Raw genomic sequence first — 16,870 nt, forward strand, 5'->3', positions numbered from 1 at the left:
TTTTTTTTTTTTTTTCTTTCCAGTGCAAAACTGTAGTACCATAGCTAGGAATTAAAAAAAGGAATGTAGTGGTTCTCTGTTTACTGAGTTGAAGTATGGAGAAAACAAGAAATATGGAGAAATAGTCAGGAGCTCCTTACATTAGTAAGGTGGGACATAAGGAAGCTCAGCTTAAGGCTGTGTCATGAGAGCAGAAAGGAGTAGATTAATAAATAGATATTATGAAGTTAGACATGAACAGACAGCAAAAAATTACTATAGAGTCTGTAGGGACTGTAGACACCGCATCATATTTTTTCTCTATCCCTTCTGAAATCATTTACTTGTCGAAGAGGAAAATCAAACTGATCTAAGCAAAATTAAGTACTGTGCTAAAAACCCCAAAGGATCTGAAGAGCTACTTTCCATCCTAGGTCTGTGTGAGTCTCAACACAAATGAGAAATAACAAAAATTCAGAATGTCAAGGGGATTCCAATTAGGGAGATTATAATAAATTTTATAAAAGGTGGCTTTGAGATAAGTCCTGAAGAGTTTGTTAAGCAGACAATGAAGAAACAGGGCATTCTGCAAATTAATTCAGATAGGTGAGAAAATATGGTGTAGGTTTGTTGTGAGGAGGTGAGTTTTGTTGTAGCAGAGATAACAGAAAAGTGAGAGAAAGAATGTGTTCAAGGTAAGTGTGAGATAATTTATAGAGGATATCAGTCATTAGGTTTTACCCTAAAAGTGAGAAAAGGACTTAAACACTAAAATATATTAAATGCTAAGAAACTAAATTTAGACAGAACAGAGTTTATAGCTGGTTCCAATACCTATTAGTTAAGTGATTCACCATATGTAGAATAGGGATAAAAATTTACATAGCTGCTAGTTCTAAATGAGTCAGTGCATAAAAACTCTGAGCTCACTTTCTGGCATAGAGTAAGTGCTCAATGTTTCCTCATCACTCTTAACATATTATATAACAACCATAGTAATAAGAACAAAAACTGTAACCAAGCAATACAACTGAAGGGTATGTAAATGATACAGTAAGCTCTGACTTTAGAAAATCGGGTTTTGCTTCTATATTAAAATAAAATTATAAGGAACCACTTATTATACATGACTATTATACTTAGGAACAGAGAAAAGATGGAAATTACTCATGAAACTATTAGACAATATGAATAAGTGGTAGTGTATTTCCTGTATTTCTAATAATTTTCTCATATACCTAGTTCTCTTCTCCTTAACATTTTCATTCCTTTACTTCCTGCTAAAATTCAAATTTGTTATTTATTCCTGTGCATAACTTTTAGGAAATCATTATGAGTCTGTCATAATTTAAAAAATGACTCTCTTTAAATTATTTACATTAACAACTTACAATTAAATGTAAAGTTATTGTGCGTGTTTCACTTGTATACATACAATAAAGAACAATGTTTCCCTGATGAATTTGAAATTTTAATAATGACTTCATGAATTGGAAGCATAAATATAATTTATCTGCTTTCTGTAAACCCACATATGGTTTTTCAAAAGTGTTTTCATGCATTTAAGAATTTTTAAAGATGGCAAATGGAGCAAGCTGAAATTAAGTAAGTGGTAAAAGTATCGAAAAGATTATTAATATATCTTTGATGGTGACAGGGCACAGACTGGATTCAGGAAATGAAAAATGTAACAGGTTAATGTGACCTCTCTTTTCATAAGACCTCTTATAATGATAGCCATGAAGTATATCTCTTAATTCACAAAACAAAAAATACTAAGTTGTCAAATGTATATCTAAAAGGACTATTACTAAATAATTTCTATTCCACTTTAAGTCTATTTTTAAAAAATCATTTGCATCCAACAATCGCTTTGAACTAGATTCGGTTATATTCCAATGCAAATAAAAATTTAGATGGAAGTAGGGGTTTTGATGTCAAAAATTACCAAACAAAATTAAGGCTGTATATAAAGAATCAGGAAAGCATGTTTAGTCAACATAAAGATATGTGTACCTATGATCTATTAAAAGTGTTTCTTAACATCATCTTCTTATATAAACTAATAATCTATTTTCAAATTATTTTCACATATTAATTAAGTTAGTTTTTCAAGCTTTTTAATAAAAATTCTACAGATCTTCCAAATATTCTATTACTTTATATTTGTACAGCTAGGTTTTTAAGCAGAATTTAAAAAATGTATACTTTAATTAAAAACATAAAAAATATTTTCTATCACTCAAAATTGATGAATAATCTTGATTTACATTATGAGAGGAAAATCTAGGTTATTTTAGGATTTTCTTGGCTTACTTATATAAATCATCACTACTCTCATAGCACATGCAAACCCTGATTTCCTTTTGTTTCAAAGAACTAAAAACTACATTTATGCATTCAAATTACATGAGCATAAAAATAAGCTTCTACATTACAACCAACAAATGAATTACTGTAATTTCATACTGTTTTCCTTGAAAATCAGTTGTGAATATAGAAAAAAAAATCTATAAAGATTCATTATCCACTTCCCAAATAACAGAAAAATGGGAAGGTAAGAAAGGAAAATTTTCTATAGTGTAGAAAAATTCAGCTAATCTCAGTCTAAACCAATACAGAGATTTTAACCATAACTAACCCAGCTAGCAGTTTTATAAAAATCACTTAAGGCAACTGTCATTTTTATCTCCCCTGAAGCTGTCTATTTCAATCCATTTTGTAAGTTTTATGTATCCTACAAGGCACTAGTGTATACACCAAAGGATAAAACCGTGGGAGTTTGATATTTGTTGCCTAATGTTCTTAATCAACTCAGGTAGTTATGTTGAGTATTTCCACTCATGATAGATGATAGATGAGACCTAATAGGTAGTTTCTCTATATATCTACTAATTTGGTGGGTTTTTCTGTTACAGTACCTTTTAAAGGCTCTCTGACATCCTGTCATGTACTTCATTTTTGCTTGAACCAAATCTTTAAAACCAAGGAATTTTAAAACCTGAAATTTTGCTGCAGGATTTCTTTTTCACAAGGAGAAGAAAGAAATATAACACTGCTACAGAACAAGTGATTGTTAATTTAAATGAAAAAAAGGAATGCGTTTGTGTAAATATATTTGATTGGCTTACAATAACCAATACCGTTTTCTTACATGGATAGCCATAGTGAGGCCAAGTCCATAGATTTACAACTAAATTAGAATGGCACAGGAGCACATGGGTGGCTCAGTTGGTTAAGCATCTGACTTGATTTGGGTTCAGGGCATGATCTCAGGGCTGTGAGATTGAGCCATGTCTTGGTCTCCATGCTCAACATGGAGTCTGCTTGGGATTCTCTTTCTCTCTCACCCCTCTGCCCCTCCCTCCACTCTGGCACTCCCCCCACTTACTCCAGTATGAGTTGTCTCTCTCTCTCTCTCTGTGTCTCTAAATAAATAAATAAAATCTTTTAAAAAATGCTATAAAATATGAACTTGTGTGGATTCACAATGAATATTTTTTATAGTCTTAAACCATTGTAAATAGAGTTTCAGTGCCACCATGTTGTCCATCTAAATACACCTCCCACTACTATCACTAATTTTACATTTAAAATAAGTTTTTATAATTAATTGAGAAGTGATATGTGTATATATATATATATATATATATATATATATACTTATATATATGTATTTAGTCACATTCACAGAAAATTATAAAAAAAATGTTCTATTGACCACAGTTCTATTGACTTTACATAATATTCAAAGATAAAATTATTTATTTTCAACTATATTGCTCTATTGAACTGCAGTAGGAGTCTTTCATTCAAAAAAGAGTTTTTGTTAAAGTTATGATATGTGTATGTTAAGTTTTAGCATTTTAATAATACATTTCATAAAAAAATTAATGAATTCATAAAATAAGATAGTATGGTAAAATATATCAACTTTTAACAGAATAATAACAAAGCCACTTCAGATAGAAAGAATTAGAAAACCCAATATACATTATTCTTTTGTATATTCATTTTATGAGAACTAGTTAATGTCTTATACACTTGATTCAAAATACTATAATCTATTAAACATATGTATGAAATAGGCCATGTAGTGCACATATTAAATTCACATAAGAAATTAGTTAGGTTCCCAGGATGAATTTTGCCCCTTTCTTGATATATTGTATTGTATTTTAACTTTTGGTATTTTTCTTTATTAACCTTAATTGTTATCTGAGTTTGTTTTTACTACCAAGCAAAAAAGCGAAGTAATCTATACAACCATATCATTTACTCATTTAAGGTAAAATAAGTTTGATTTACAATTCCAGCAAAACTTAAAATCATATGTGACAAAGGAAAAAAAAAAAAAGACCATACAAATTTGCTATGTATATCCCATACCTGCCTCCTAAGAATCCTGGGTCCTGTCAAATGGACAGCTCTATGTTTTACTGAACACCTTGATGAGTTAGCATAAGGACCTCTGAGAGAAGCAAGAGCTATTTTTCTTTGCATAATAAAACTCAAGAGGCAGATTTGCAATGTAGAGTGTTTCTAAATTACACATTATTAGTGCTCCATTGATTTCCTAAGTAAAAAATGTCGTAGAATGAATCTACTTAGGGGCTTTATTAAATCTTAAAGCTTGGAGTCTACTAATAACACCTGTACAAAACTTTGCCTTTTTAAAAAGTAATGAGATCCTCATATTTTAAATATAGTTTGCTCTTTAAATCCAACTCATTTACCCATACAATAAAATAATAAAAAAAAAAGATTACATAGCGAATATGGCCTACTAATCTGGCTAAGTGTATATTCTGCCAAAAGAGGAGTTGGCCTTCTTGGACACTAGATTCTTTTTTTTTTTTTTTACAGGACTCAGATAGTGCAGAGACCTATTAATGTAGGGCAGAAACCAAGCAGCGAAGCAGACAGTGTTCTCTAACTCAAGAAATAATGAAATTAACAAACTGAACACACACACACACACGCACACACACATGCACACACACAGGCATATACACACGCAACACTTGGCTGTAAGCGCTCAATGGTTTTCTGTCTAAGCATTTTATACTCAATGTGTTAGGTACACAAATATGCTTAAGAAAGTGGAAAATAAAAAAGCAAATCCAGTAACCAAAATGAAAAACGAGAATAACATTACAGATCCAAATTGAAGGGTGTGTTTACTTATTCTTTTTTTTTTTTTTTTTAAGAATTTATTCATTTATTTGACAGAGAGACACAGCGAAGAGAGGGAACACAAGCAGGGGGAGTGGGAGAGGAAGAAGCAGGCTTCCTGCTGAGCAAAGAGCCCGATGCAGGGCTGGATCCCAGGACCTGATCTGAAGGCAGATGCCCAACGACTGAGCCACCCAGGTGCCCCATGTTTACTTCTTTAAAAATTAGTATGTTTAGGGGCATCTGGGTGGCATAGTCGGCTATGCAGCCGACTCTGCCTACTTGTGTTCTCAATATGTCAATAAATAAATAAAATCTTAAAGAAAAAATAAGTGTGTTTACTTCTTTAAAAATAAGATGAAACGAGTTATCAAGAGCTTATGTAGAAGACACTGTGCACCCACACAAAAAGGTTGGAAAGTTTGCCAACATGATTTGTATATGTATTGCATACACACTCCCAAACATATACATATGTACTGTGTTTAATAAGCAACTTATGAATGTCTTCTGTTTTTCAATAGTGCACTAGGCTATGCAAATGTAAGGGTCCCAAGATATTGCAGGTCCTGACAATCTAGAGTTTGTGTTTGTGTGCTGTGGAGAGGGCAATGAAAAACCTCAGAGACGCTGGGGGAAGAGAAGATTATAGTTTCAGAATTCATAAATGTTTCAAGTATTCACTATATGTGAGAATACAGACAGAGAGAGCTCCCACTCCTGGTTTATTTAGAATCCTTATAGTTTGTTAGTTTATTTCTTTGTGGGAGAAATTAGCATATAAGGATGAATGATGTAACCAAAAAAAAAAAAAAAAAAAAGAACATCACTGAACTGTGATTTTGTGAGATCTTTATCTAAGAACCATTTTTGAAACAATTTTGATTATTGCTTATCATCTTGAGTTTATATTTTTCCTAAAAAGATTGAACAACTGATATTTTCAATTTCTGATGTGCCAGGATTTCAGTTACCCAGGCAATTTTGCTGCTGACATTGTATCTCCATATACCTGGCCTGTCCATGAATCAAGTCACATGTGTAGGGTTGTCTTGATAAATGGCTAGCCATATATATAATTTTGCTTTAATAGATTTGATAAAATATGAGGAAGAATGATATACTTTACTTTAACTTTCACTTTCACAGAATGTTTATTTTTCCCTTGGAGAAGCTTCAAGGAAACATAAATCAAACCCAATCCCTTCTTAATCATTTCCTTGCTGTAATTTATAACAGAAAAGGAGCGCTATAGACCTCTTTCCAGACTCCCAGAATGGTGCCTGCTACTTGTTATTTCAGTTTTCTTCATCCTTTACAGTGGAGCCACAGCCGTTGGGTGGGAAGGATTTATGACTCATCTGGAACAGGATAAGCCCTGAGCCCCTTATTCCACATTTGTCTGCAACCCTTTTACATTACATTCTTCTCACTCATTTGACTTTTGAGGGTCTTAAAACTGCCTTTCCAGCCCACCAAAACTGAAAAGTAACACTGAGGTCCATTTTCTATGAAATTCCTGAATTACCCAATTTGAGATAATTATTTGACACTGACATCATTTTAGGGTATGTGGTAGGGAAGGGAAGGGATGAATGTTACAAGGAAACTTTTGGAACATTTTTGTCTGTTTGTTTTGTTTAGTAGGTCAAGTCCAGAGGAGGAGAAAAATGTTGGAACTGGCATTCTCAGTTTTTATGTAAATACTTGTTGCTTTCAAGTTCTCTGTTATATATCCTCTATTCATCTTATTACTTATCATGTAATCATAGATTAAAATAAACACACAACACACACACACACACACACACACACACACATCCTCCCAAGTTCAAACATTAATCTTAAGAGACTACATAATCAACCAATCAACCCATAAATAAAAATGTCAATAAGAAAAATGTCAAATTTCCGAACTGCCCCTCCATTTTCCTTTCAAGAACTAGGAGTACTTTAAAGGTAATTTCTAGAGAAACATAACCCAAAGTAACAAGAGTAGTTTAAATCCAGGAAATATTACCAAATGCTGGTGTTGGAGGTGATGTCAAATGTAGACAAGCCTTTGAAGAATCTGAAATAGCATCATTGAAGTTGTTATCTTCCCTTTCTATCACAGCATTACTCCTGAAGTAACACATAAATCAGAAATAACTTCCTTCTTTTTTTTACTAAAAGTTTCCTCTGTGCCAGGTGAACTAGGTGGGATTAAACTTGCCTGTAGTTACAGTCAACTTCAGAGAGGACAGGAAATGAAAGACACATGATTTGTAGATGTTACAAGGGTCAAGCTATAAAACACAATTTTTCTTCATGTATTTTACCTATTTAAAATTGTATCAAAGGTATTATTTTGGTCAGTGAAAATTTAAATACTTTCTTAGAGCCCTAATGAACCTGAATATTAGCTGTGCCTTTGTAATGTAGGTGAAAATATCTAGTTGTTCCCCCCTTCCTTATCTTTCCACTAATTTTATTCATGACAAGACAAAAGCTCTCAGAAAGACTTCTGCAAATTCTTGCATTTGTCATACTTTGTACTTTTTGGCCTTCTCGGTATCTTCCACTAAGCTTTATCAAGTTTCCTTGCTCTCAACCATGCTGGCCCTTAAGTAAATCCCACTTTCATCACCCCACTACCAAAAATAAATCATTCTTTGGAAAAATTATTGAAGTATTTTTGGGGAGAGTCCCATGGAAACACTTTGCCATTCATTGCTTGAATATCTTTCATCTCATTAGCTTCTCTCATTTTCTCAATTCTCCTCACCCCTCTAAACTCACACAAGGGAATATTTTAAAAATAAACATACGATAATGCAATAAATCACTGCCAAACCTCTGATTTTCGTTTCCTATGCTAATTATAGTAGCATTTGCACATTAAGTTGTAATCTTTACATATATCACAATAAGAAATTGGCATTTAAATTTTTCTCTTCAGAATAGTATAAAAATGAAACACAATCAATTATATAAATGTCCATTCTTTATGAGATTTAGTTGCTTTGAAGATAATACAACCATTATGATACAACAATTTTTCTGGAAAAAAAAAAGAAATTGCTTTGAAATTACTTTTTAATCTCTAGCTAATTAAAAAACTGATGCAAAAATTACTAAATCCCCCCATGCATTATCCATATCATAAAAAACGTAAGAGTAGTAGAACTATATCTTTCACATATCTATTTGCATGTAATGATATTTTAATAACTTAGCACTTTGGATACAAGTTATGAGTACAATAATGAAACATTTTCCTTTACATTTGTAGAGCACTTGTGCTTAAAAAAGAAAATGAATTATTATTTAAATTTTTATACATTAAATAGACATAACTGATTCTTCTGAGAATTACACATGCATTTTCATTTTTAATAGTCTCTTTCAATTTTTCCTTTCTGGATATATTTGTACATAGAAGAAGATAAAAATGCAAATTGAAATTCCTCATATAAGAAATTTATATTTCTCATGTCATTACAAAACACATTCTTTTTGCACTGCATAATCTCTTCAAATTTAGAACTATGATTTATGATTAATTAATTACTTGGTGGAGTTTAAGGTTTTTAAAGAAAATTCTTTATTAACTACAAGTCTGAAAAATGAGTATCTAGTTAATATATGCTGCCAGTTAACTGAAATGTGCTATGACTTACTAATATGAAAAGTACATCACTTATTAAATAGTCAATGGATCTGTTTTTATGAAAATTAACAGAATATAAGGTATAATTATATAATATATGAGTCAAATATATATTATATTATATAATTTCTTTATTCTTACTTTAAAAGCAAAAAAGAAAACAATTATAGAGTGATTTAAATCAATATATTTCAATAAACATCAGAGTATCATCTGTGTTATTAGCTAAATATCAAGTAATTTAAGTTTTCCCTAAACAATTGGAGAAGTAGATATTAAGCGAATCACACTCAATATTAAAAATACATATGTTAGAATTTTAATAAACTTTTAAAAACAAACTTTTAGTCAATAAGTATTTAGTCAGTCCCTTTCAGAAGCTGAGTAGGTAGCTGGAACTTTGGGGAGACAGGATTATAATACATCTTCTCTTATCTTCCAAGAAGTTTAGTTTCATTAAACCAAAGTGACTTCACAGTTGGGGCTCACATATCTTAAAGAATGGCTGCGTGTTAGTTTAGAGTTATTATCCTCTGGTAAGCATGCATATTCAAGAGAGTGTAAGGCAGGGACACAAGCTGTAGCTGAGTCCAGTAACCAGAACTCAATCTTTTGAACACCATTTTGATTTAGATCAAAGGAAGTATGGCATCAGTGTAGCTGGTATATCCTCAGCCTAGGGCTCAGGTACTCTTCTGATTCCTATGGAGAAGGAAGGAATACATAAAACCAAAAAGGGATTCTTTTTACTATTAAAGTGCCATTCCATAGGATAAAATGGGAATAACTGTATGTGTGCTCACTTAGGCAACACATATACTTAAAAATAGGAATAACTGCATGTGGTCTGGACTGTGTCTCTCAAGGAATGGGAAGGAGTTCACTGAGGAACTGAATAAGTGCATAGAATCAGTCCTTCTTTCTCAGATATTTTTTTAAATGTAAATGAGTTTTCCGAAATTAAACTTTCTCAGGTCATTCAAAATGGATAAAAAAATATGAAACACATGTACACACATAAACACACACATACATTCCATACAATGGAATATTACTCAACCATTAAAACAAATGAAGTCTTTTATGACAACATGAATGGACCTAGAGGTTATTCTGCTAAGTGAAATAAGTCAAACAAGGACAAATATCAAATGATTTCACTTATATGTGGAATCTAAAAAGCAAAACAAAATGAACAGACAAACAGAATCATAAATACAAAGAGTAAATGTGGTTGCAGGGGAGGGGACAAAAAGGGGGATGGGTGAAATAGGTGAAGGGGACTAAGAAGTACTAACAGGGGGCCTCCTGGGTGGCTCAGTGGGTTAAGCCTCTGCTTTCCGCTCAGGTCATGATCCATGATCCCGGGGTCCTGGGATCAAGCCCCGCATTGGGATCTTTGCTCAGCAGGGAGCTTGCTCCCTCCTCTCTCTCTGCCTGCCTCTCTGCCTACTTGTGATCTCTCTCTGTCAAATAAATAAATAAAAATCTTTAAAAAAAAAAAAAAAAGAAGTACTAACAGGAAATATAGTCAAAAATATTGTGGCATTTATGTATGGTAACAGGTGGTAACTATACTTACCGTGGCAAGCATTGTAAAACATAGAGAATTGTCAAATCACTATGTTGTACAGTTGAAATTAATATAGCATCATATGTCAACTATATTTCAATTAAAAATGAGGGACATAAATTAAGATCCAAAAATTTTTAAAATGGTGAAAATTTTAAGCTGTTTTAAAAAGTGAACAACTTTATAAATTTTGTGAAGATTGATTGTTTTTTAAGCTACAAGCTTGTTTTTTAACATAGATGGATAAAATAATTTTGGTTCTCTTAAATTCCTCAGTCTTGATTTACTTTACAGACTAGATTAAACAACCCTGAGAATTATAGACATTGAAAAGGGAGAAAAATGTAGAAAAAAAGGAGAAGTTAAGCAGGGAAAATACAAACCTTTAGCAAAATTGTCACTATTCACAGGGAAGCCTCTGCTACAGTGTGGATTATGAGTAGTATCTACATCATGATTATGGGCAACTTAAGATTTTTTCGATTTTTTTTTTAAAGATTTTATTATTTATTTGACTGAGAAAGAGAGAGAGTACAAGCAGGGGGAGGGGCAGAGATGGAGGGAGAAGCAGACACCCTTCACAGCAGGGAGCCCAAGCTGGGACTCCATCCCAGGATCCTGGGATCATGACCTGAGCTGAAGGCAGATGCTTAACTGAATGAGCCACCCAGGCCCCTGCAACTTAATATTTAAACATTATTTCATTCCAGTCCTCAGAAAGAAATGAAGTAAACTGGCTAAATTCACAATAGCCAATGGCAAATGTTATTGCTGGGACCTTCAGGCTTTGATCTGACAGGAGATGTAAGTACTTATTATTTGTATTTACTGTTTACACATAATTCATGTGCACTTAATACAGTACTTGTTGCATCTCTGATACTGTGTTAGATGTTGGGAAATTCAGTACATAAGAAATACAGTTCCCTTAATGCTATGTAATTCTCTCAGTTTTAGACATAGTCTGGCTTAGGAAATAGCGTAGCACTTTCTTCTTTATTTCCATTCCTGTGAGAAACATGAATGAAGAGCCTACCAATTTTTAGGCACTTAGGGTATAAAATCCTGACACTTGTCCAGGATCTTTTCAGACATTTGAGATATAAATTATTTGAAACGAGAGTGTAGCAATCTGAGAGAAAAGTAGATTAATGTGATGAGGGGTCAGAGGAAGGAAACTCATATTAATTAAACACGTATTATGTGTCAGACCTTCTGCCTGGCCTGGAAATATATACCAAGCCCAGCATCAGAAAATAGTCGCAAATTCTGAAAAATTGAAGTTACAAACAAGATCAATCTCTGCAACACATATTTAAACACATGCCAGATTTGGTTAGAAAAATATGTTACATGAGACTGGTAGGAGAAAAGACTGTATCTGTCCCTCAGATTTTCCTGCTGTAGAAAAAAATTCTCATTATGTTAAAAATAATTTATATTTAATATTTTGACTTTGAAAATGCATGCTAATTTTTACTCTCACTCTTCGCTTAGTAATAGGAATAATTACTTTGAAATGCAGTAGAAAATTTGACCATCATTCACATTCATGAAAATGGGACTGTATATGCAAGCTATGCAAGTAGGCTTGCTATAATTTAATGTATTATATTTTACAAGTATGGCTAAACAACTCTGCCTATCCATCCCTAAAAAGAAAATGATGTTTAAAAATATCCTCAAGCATACTTTTCAGTGTTTCTCATAATATAAAGAAATAACTAAAATAAAATTTTGCCTTATATGTGTTCCCATTATTTAGATGTTCTTCTAACTATTAGCTCCAACTCAAGCTATATAGTAATCATTTCAACCCTAAGAAGATATTGTGTTCTGACTGTATATATAGCAATTCTATAATCATGCAATATAATCTTGTATATCAATTATAAATACAAACCCAGAATTACACATAGCACTTGCTGCATTTAGACAAAGTTAAACTCTTGACCTGGTAGCTATTTTACCACAATGATATAATTTACTGGTTGCAGGGGAAAAGAAACAGCCCGAACTATACACTATTAATCCTATTAGTATTGTAGACCAGGAAATTTGCCCCAAATAGTTCTGTTACTAGTGCATTCAGGAAAAAAAAAAAAAAAAAAGTGAAGTTGATAATAGTATATTGAATACAGTAATGTGTAATAGGAGAATAGGGTAAATAAAAAGCAAGTGTTACACAGTAAATTATTGATGAGTAATAATTTATCAGCAACTTGAAAATAACAAAGGAATTAATTATAACACTCATTCCAAATAAATTAACTTGTATCTTTATCAAGTAAGTATAAAAATGTATATTTTTTTGGTACTATCTCAAACGGTCCCATTTTTGGTTCATATTCTAGTTTCTTTTGTGTCTGTACTATTATTGCACTTACAGTCAGATGTAAAAATTATTACTTTGATACAATACTTTAAAAATATGCTACATTTTCAGAAAGTTCTACTTATTTTCCAGAAAACATGTAATAATTATAACAGGACATTATGTTTTTTAATCACTTTATTGCTGAGCACATAATAGACATTCTGAAAGTAATGGTCATTTGCTTGAAAAATATACTAACCTCTTTGAAAACATAATTGGCTAGGCAAATGACAGTTTCTATGTAGTGTCTGAAGATGAACACAATTCTGATTTATTAAACTCCCTTTTTTACTTTTGGAAGTTTCAGAATTCTTATAACTCTAACTCTTAGATAATTTCCCATTTAATACAAGAGAAACATATATATATCTAGAAGAATCAAATAATGACTCATATAACATCTGGAGCAGTTCTCTCTCAATATATATGTGAGAAACACAACAAAATGATAGTTTGGTTCAAATTCACTAACATTGCTAGGTGATACTTTAAAAGTTTTTCAGTAAATTATCAAAATATAGTACTTGAAATTATGATATATTCTGTCTCTCTGTGTCAAGCATTTAAACCCTTCTATGGCACTTTGGAGTGATGTCATTAGAAGTAATTATCTTTTCACCTCTTATAAATACATCCAAGGATAGAACACACCATGTTTCTTCAAAGTGTAGGCCTCAAACATTTCATTTCAATTTACTATATGCTTCCAATACAGTTTTATACTCATTTCTATAAGGGGAAAATGATTAAAGAATGTCATTATAATATTTGAATGGATTTCTAGAAAGTGTTTCTTTCATCATGCCAAATTCGAATATCAGCATTTTACAAAGCCTAATAAGAAAACTCCAATGGCAATTTGCAAAAATATTAACTATAAAATTGATTTTAAAAAGCAACTGATCATTTAAAATTCACTCCTTTTTGAGGCATAAAAAGAAATACATGACAGGAAATTCATTACTAATGTTCATAAAAGTTCATCAAGCAGATGAGACAAGGTAAATCATGTGCAATTATGTGTGTATCCGTGTATAACAGAAATGTGTTTTGTTTTTTATGACTTACCCTGGCTTCCTATCAAAACCAGGGAGAAATCTAAAAGTTGATAACTCATTTAGCATTTACCTTATGTGGGTGATGATGAGTGTTGTAGTAGGAATAAAAAAATCATCCACTCGGTCAAACTGCTTTCCCACAGGCTGGGTGTGAATAGTATGGTGTGGCACATTCCCGCTGGCCAGCGTTATTACCTAAACAGAGCATACTACAGTTAGACATTGCCAGTGCATTCCCTTAGCAGTACCAGCATTAATTTTGTTTAGAGATGAAGCAAATCAGCAAATGTTTCAGAGACTCTTTATTGCCATCTCAAAATTAGTATATCATTAAGGAAATTGGATTTTTGTAATTGTTTGCTTATTTTCAACATAGAAATTTGTTTTTCTAAAGAAATAAAAAATAGAGAATGATTTGTCTTGAATAATTTCTGCCTAAATTATAAAATAGGTAGAAACAACTTCTGTATTATAAAAGCATTAACCTTGCTATAATGAGAAAAATAAAGCAACCGTACATATGATATAAATGAGATTATTGGTTGCTTGCTTCTCTTTCTTTCTTTCTTGCTCCTCTCTCTCCCCCTCCCTCTTTCCCTCCCTTCCTTCTTTCCTTCCTTCCTTCCACTCTTTCTTTCTTCAGCTTTGTGGAGTTGATGATAGTATATTGAATACAGTAATGTGTAATAGGAGAATGGGGTAAATAAAAGCAAGTATTACAGGTTTTTCTTTCTTTCTTCAGCTTTGTGGAAGTGTAACAACAACAACAAAATCCTCCTAATATAGAACACAGCTGGGAACAAAACTGAAAACTCCAAAACAAATCATATGAAATCATTTTAGTTCTTAGCAACTTTAGAACAGATTAAATTATAATATTTTTTCCTCCTAAATTTGAAATTAACAAAGTTCAGTAAGTTATTATTTATTATTATTATTATTTTAATTTGTTTAGAGAAGAGAGAGTGAGAAGTGGGGAGGAGGAAAGGGGGAGAGAGACAATCTTGAGCCGGCTCCCTGCTGAGCACGAAGCCCAACATTGGGCTCCAACTCAGAGATCCTGACCTGAGCTGAAAACCAGTAGTTGGATGTTTAACCAAACTGAGTCTCCCAGGTGCCCCAGATTTAAGTAAATTCTAATCAAAGACATTTCTTCTTCTTAGTCATCATTAATTGGTTTTTAAAGTCTTTATAATCCAGGGTGCTGGGGCGGCTCAGTGGGTTAAGCCTCTGTCTTCAGCTCAGGTCACGATCTCAGGGTCCTGGGATCTAAACCCTGCATTGGACTCTCTGCTGAGTGGGGAGCCTGCTTTCCTCTCTCTCTGCCTGCCTCTCTGCCTACTTGTGATCTCCCTCCCTCTGACAAATAAGTAAATAAAATCTGAAAAAAATAATAAAAAATAAATAAAACCTTTATAGTCCATTAAAGAAAAGATCACTACATTTAAATTCTTTTATTCCTTGTATCCCATTATGCACCAAATTCTATCAGTTCTTTCTTCAGATTTTTCACACCTCTCCATTTGTTTTCCTATTGTTTCTGCTGGTCAACCATTGTTCTGTGTTAGCCTTTTAAAGCACTTTCTGTCTTTATTTCTCCCCTTTTATTTTTATTTTTTTTATTTTTTTTTATTATTATTTTTTTAAAGATTTTATTTATTTATTTGACAGACAGAGATCACAAGTAGGCAGAGAGGCAGGCAGAGAGAGAGAGGAAGGGAAGCAGGCTCCCTGCCGAGCAGAAAGCCCGATGCGGGGCTCGATCCCAGGACCCTGGGATCATGACCCGAGCCGAAGGCAGCGGCTTTAACCCACTGAGCCACCCAGGCGCCCCTATTTCTCCCCTTTTAAGTCCTTTCTATATATGGTCCCCAAATTAAACTTCCTAAATAATTTACTGACTCTCTTAAGGTAATTACTTTCCTCCTTCAAAACGCAGTTTTTGGTTTTTATGACAGGAGTAAGTAGCACTTTGATTTTTTTTTTTTTCTGAATAGCTAATTTTTCTTCACTCATATGAGTATGCTTTCATTGAGTTCCCCTGGAAATTGCCTTTTCAATGAAAATAGTTTATTATGATTATAACAGGATAGGCTCAGTTACATTGTGGTTAAAAAAAAAAAAAGAAGAATAAATATACTAAAGTCTTAGAGGCTTGAAGATTTCATCTCACACCCATTAATTTCCCAGAGGGTTTTGGTGGGGTATCTACTGTTTCACTTAGTATCCCATGCTGAACAAGCAGCCAACTACCTTGACTGTTTCCACTGACAACAGACCACATTTGCCAGAACTAATCATATGGCTTCACCTAACCAAAAGGAGCCTATCGTGTGCCCAGAGGAAGAGAGAACCAAAGTCTTTAATAAAAGCTTGAAAGATACCATACCTATTTTATTAAGGAATGTCAGTGAGGACGTTTTCAGTGGATTTTAGCCATTCATGTCTATAAGATTTTAATAAAGGTCAACAGAAGTAATGGAAAAGGAATTCCTCAAATTTTCTTCCCCTTAATTTGTATAGGGGTGCCTAGCTCTGAAATGCATTCACACGTATTCAAAATTAATAATAATACTGAGACTGACGACAGCAATAATAATATTTACTAAGAGCTTGTTATATGCCAATTGTGTTCTCAGTAGTCTAAAGGCATCACATAATTGAATATTCAAACAACACTATAATGTATCCCAACCTTACTGATGCAAAAATATTTTATGCCAATGAAGGTATATTAAGCATCTGAGCATCTCCTTTGTGTTTGGCACAGTCCTAGGTTGTAAAAGATGCAATACCACTTCCATAGTTCTTCTCAGTCTGGACTTTGTTCCCTGATGGTTCTAGGTCCTTCTCACTGCTGCAGGTGAACAAGATGTAGTGGACTGCCAGATTCAGGACTGAGCTAACAGCAAGGACGCACAGGTTGATCTATGATGCACCTTAGTCAACAGGCCCAATCTTATGACAATCCTTGGTTCATTCCTAATTACATCTTGCTGCTGGTTCCTCCATATGTGATGTCTTCCACAAACCCACAGCTGCCACATCCCACTGTC

The 16,870-nt window shown here is 32.9% G+C and overlaps 1 protein-coding gene across 3 annotated transcripts in view; it reads right to left on the minus strand.

The window, feature by feature from the left end:
- LOC111156442 (follistatin like 5) overlaps nt 1–16,870 on the minus strand; it is a 764,534-nt gene that overhangs the window by 46,234 nt on the left and 701,430 nt on the right. For all 3 annotated transcript variants that reach the window (XM_022517356.1, XM_022517373.1, XM_022517364.1), the window contains one exon: nt 13,885–14,009. In XM_022517356.1, coding sequence (XP_022373064.1) covers nt 13,885–14,009 — 125 coding nt within the window. The remainder of the gene's footprint in view (nt 1–13,884; nt 14,010–16,870) is intronic.

Source organism: Enhydra lutris, unplaced genomic scaffold (genome assembly GCF_002288905.1).
Source record: "Enhydra lutris kenyoni isolate GAN:26980312 unplaced genomic scaffold, ASM228890v2 scaffoldscaffold3, whole genome shotgun sequence".
In the NCBI taxonomy this organism is placed as follows: Eukaryota; Metazoa; Chordata; class Mammalia; order Carnivora; family Mustelidae; genus Enhydra; species Enhydra lutris.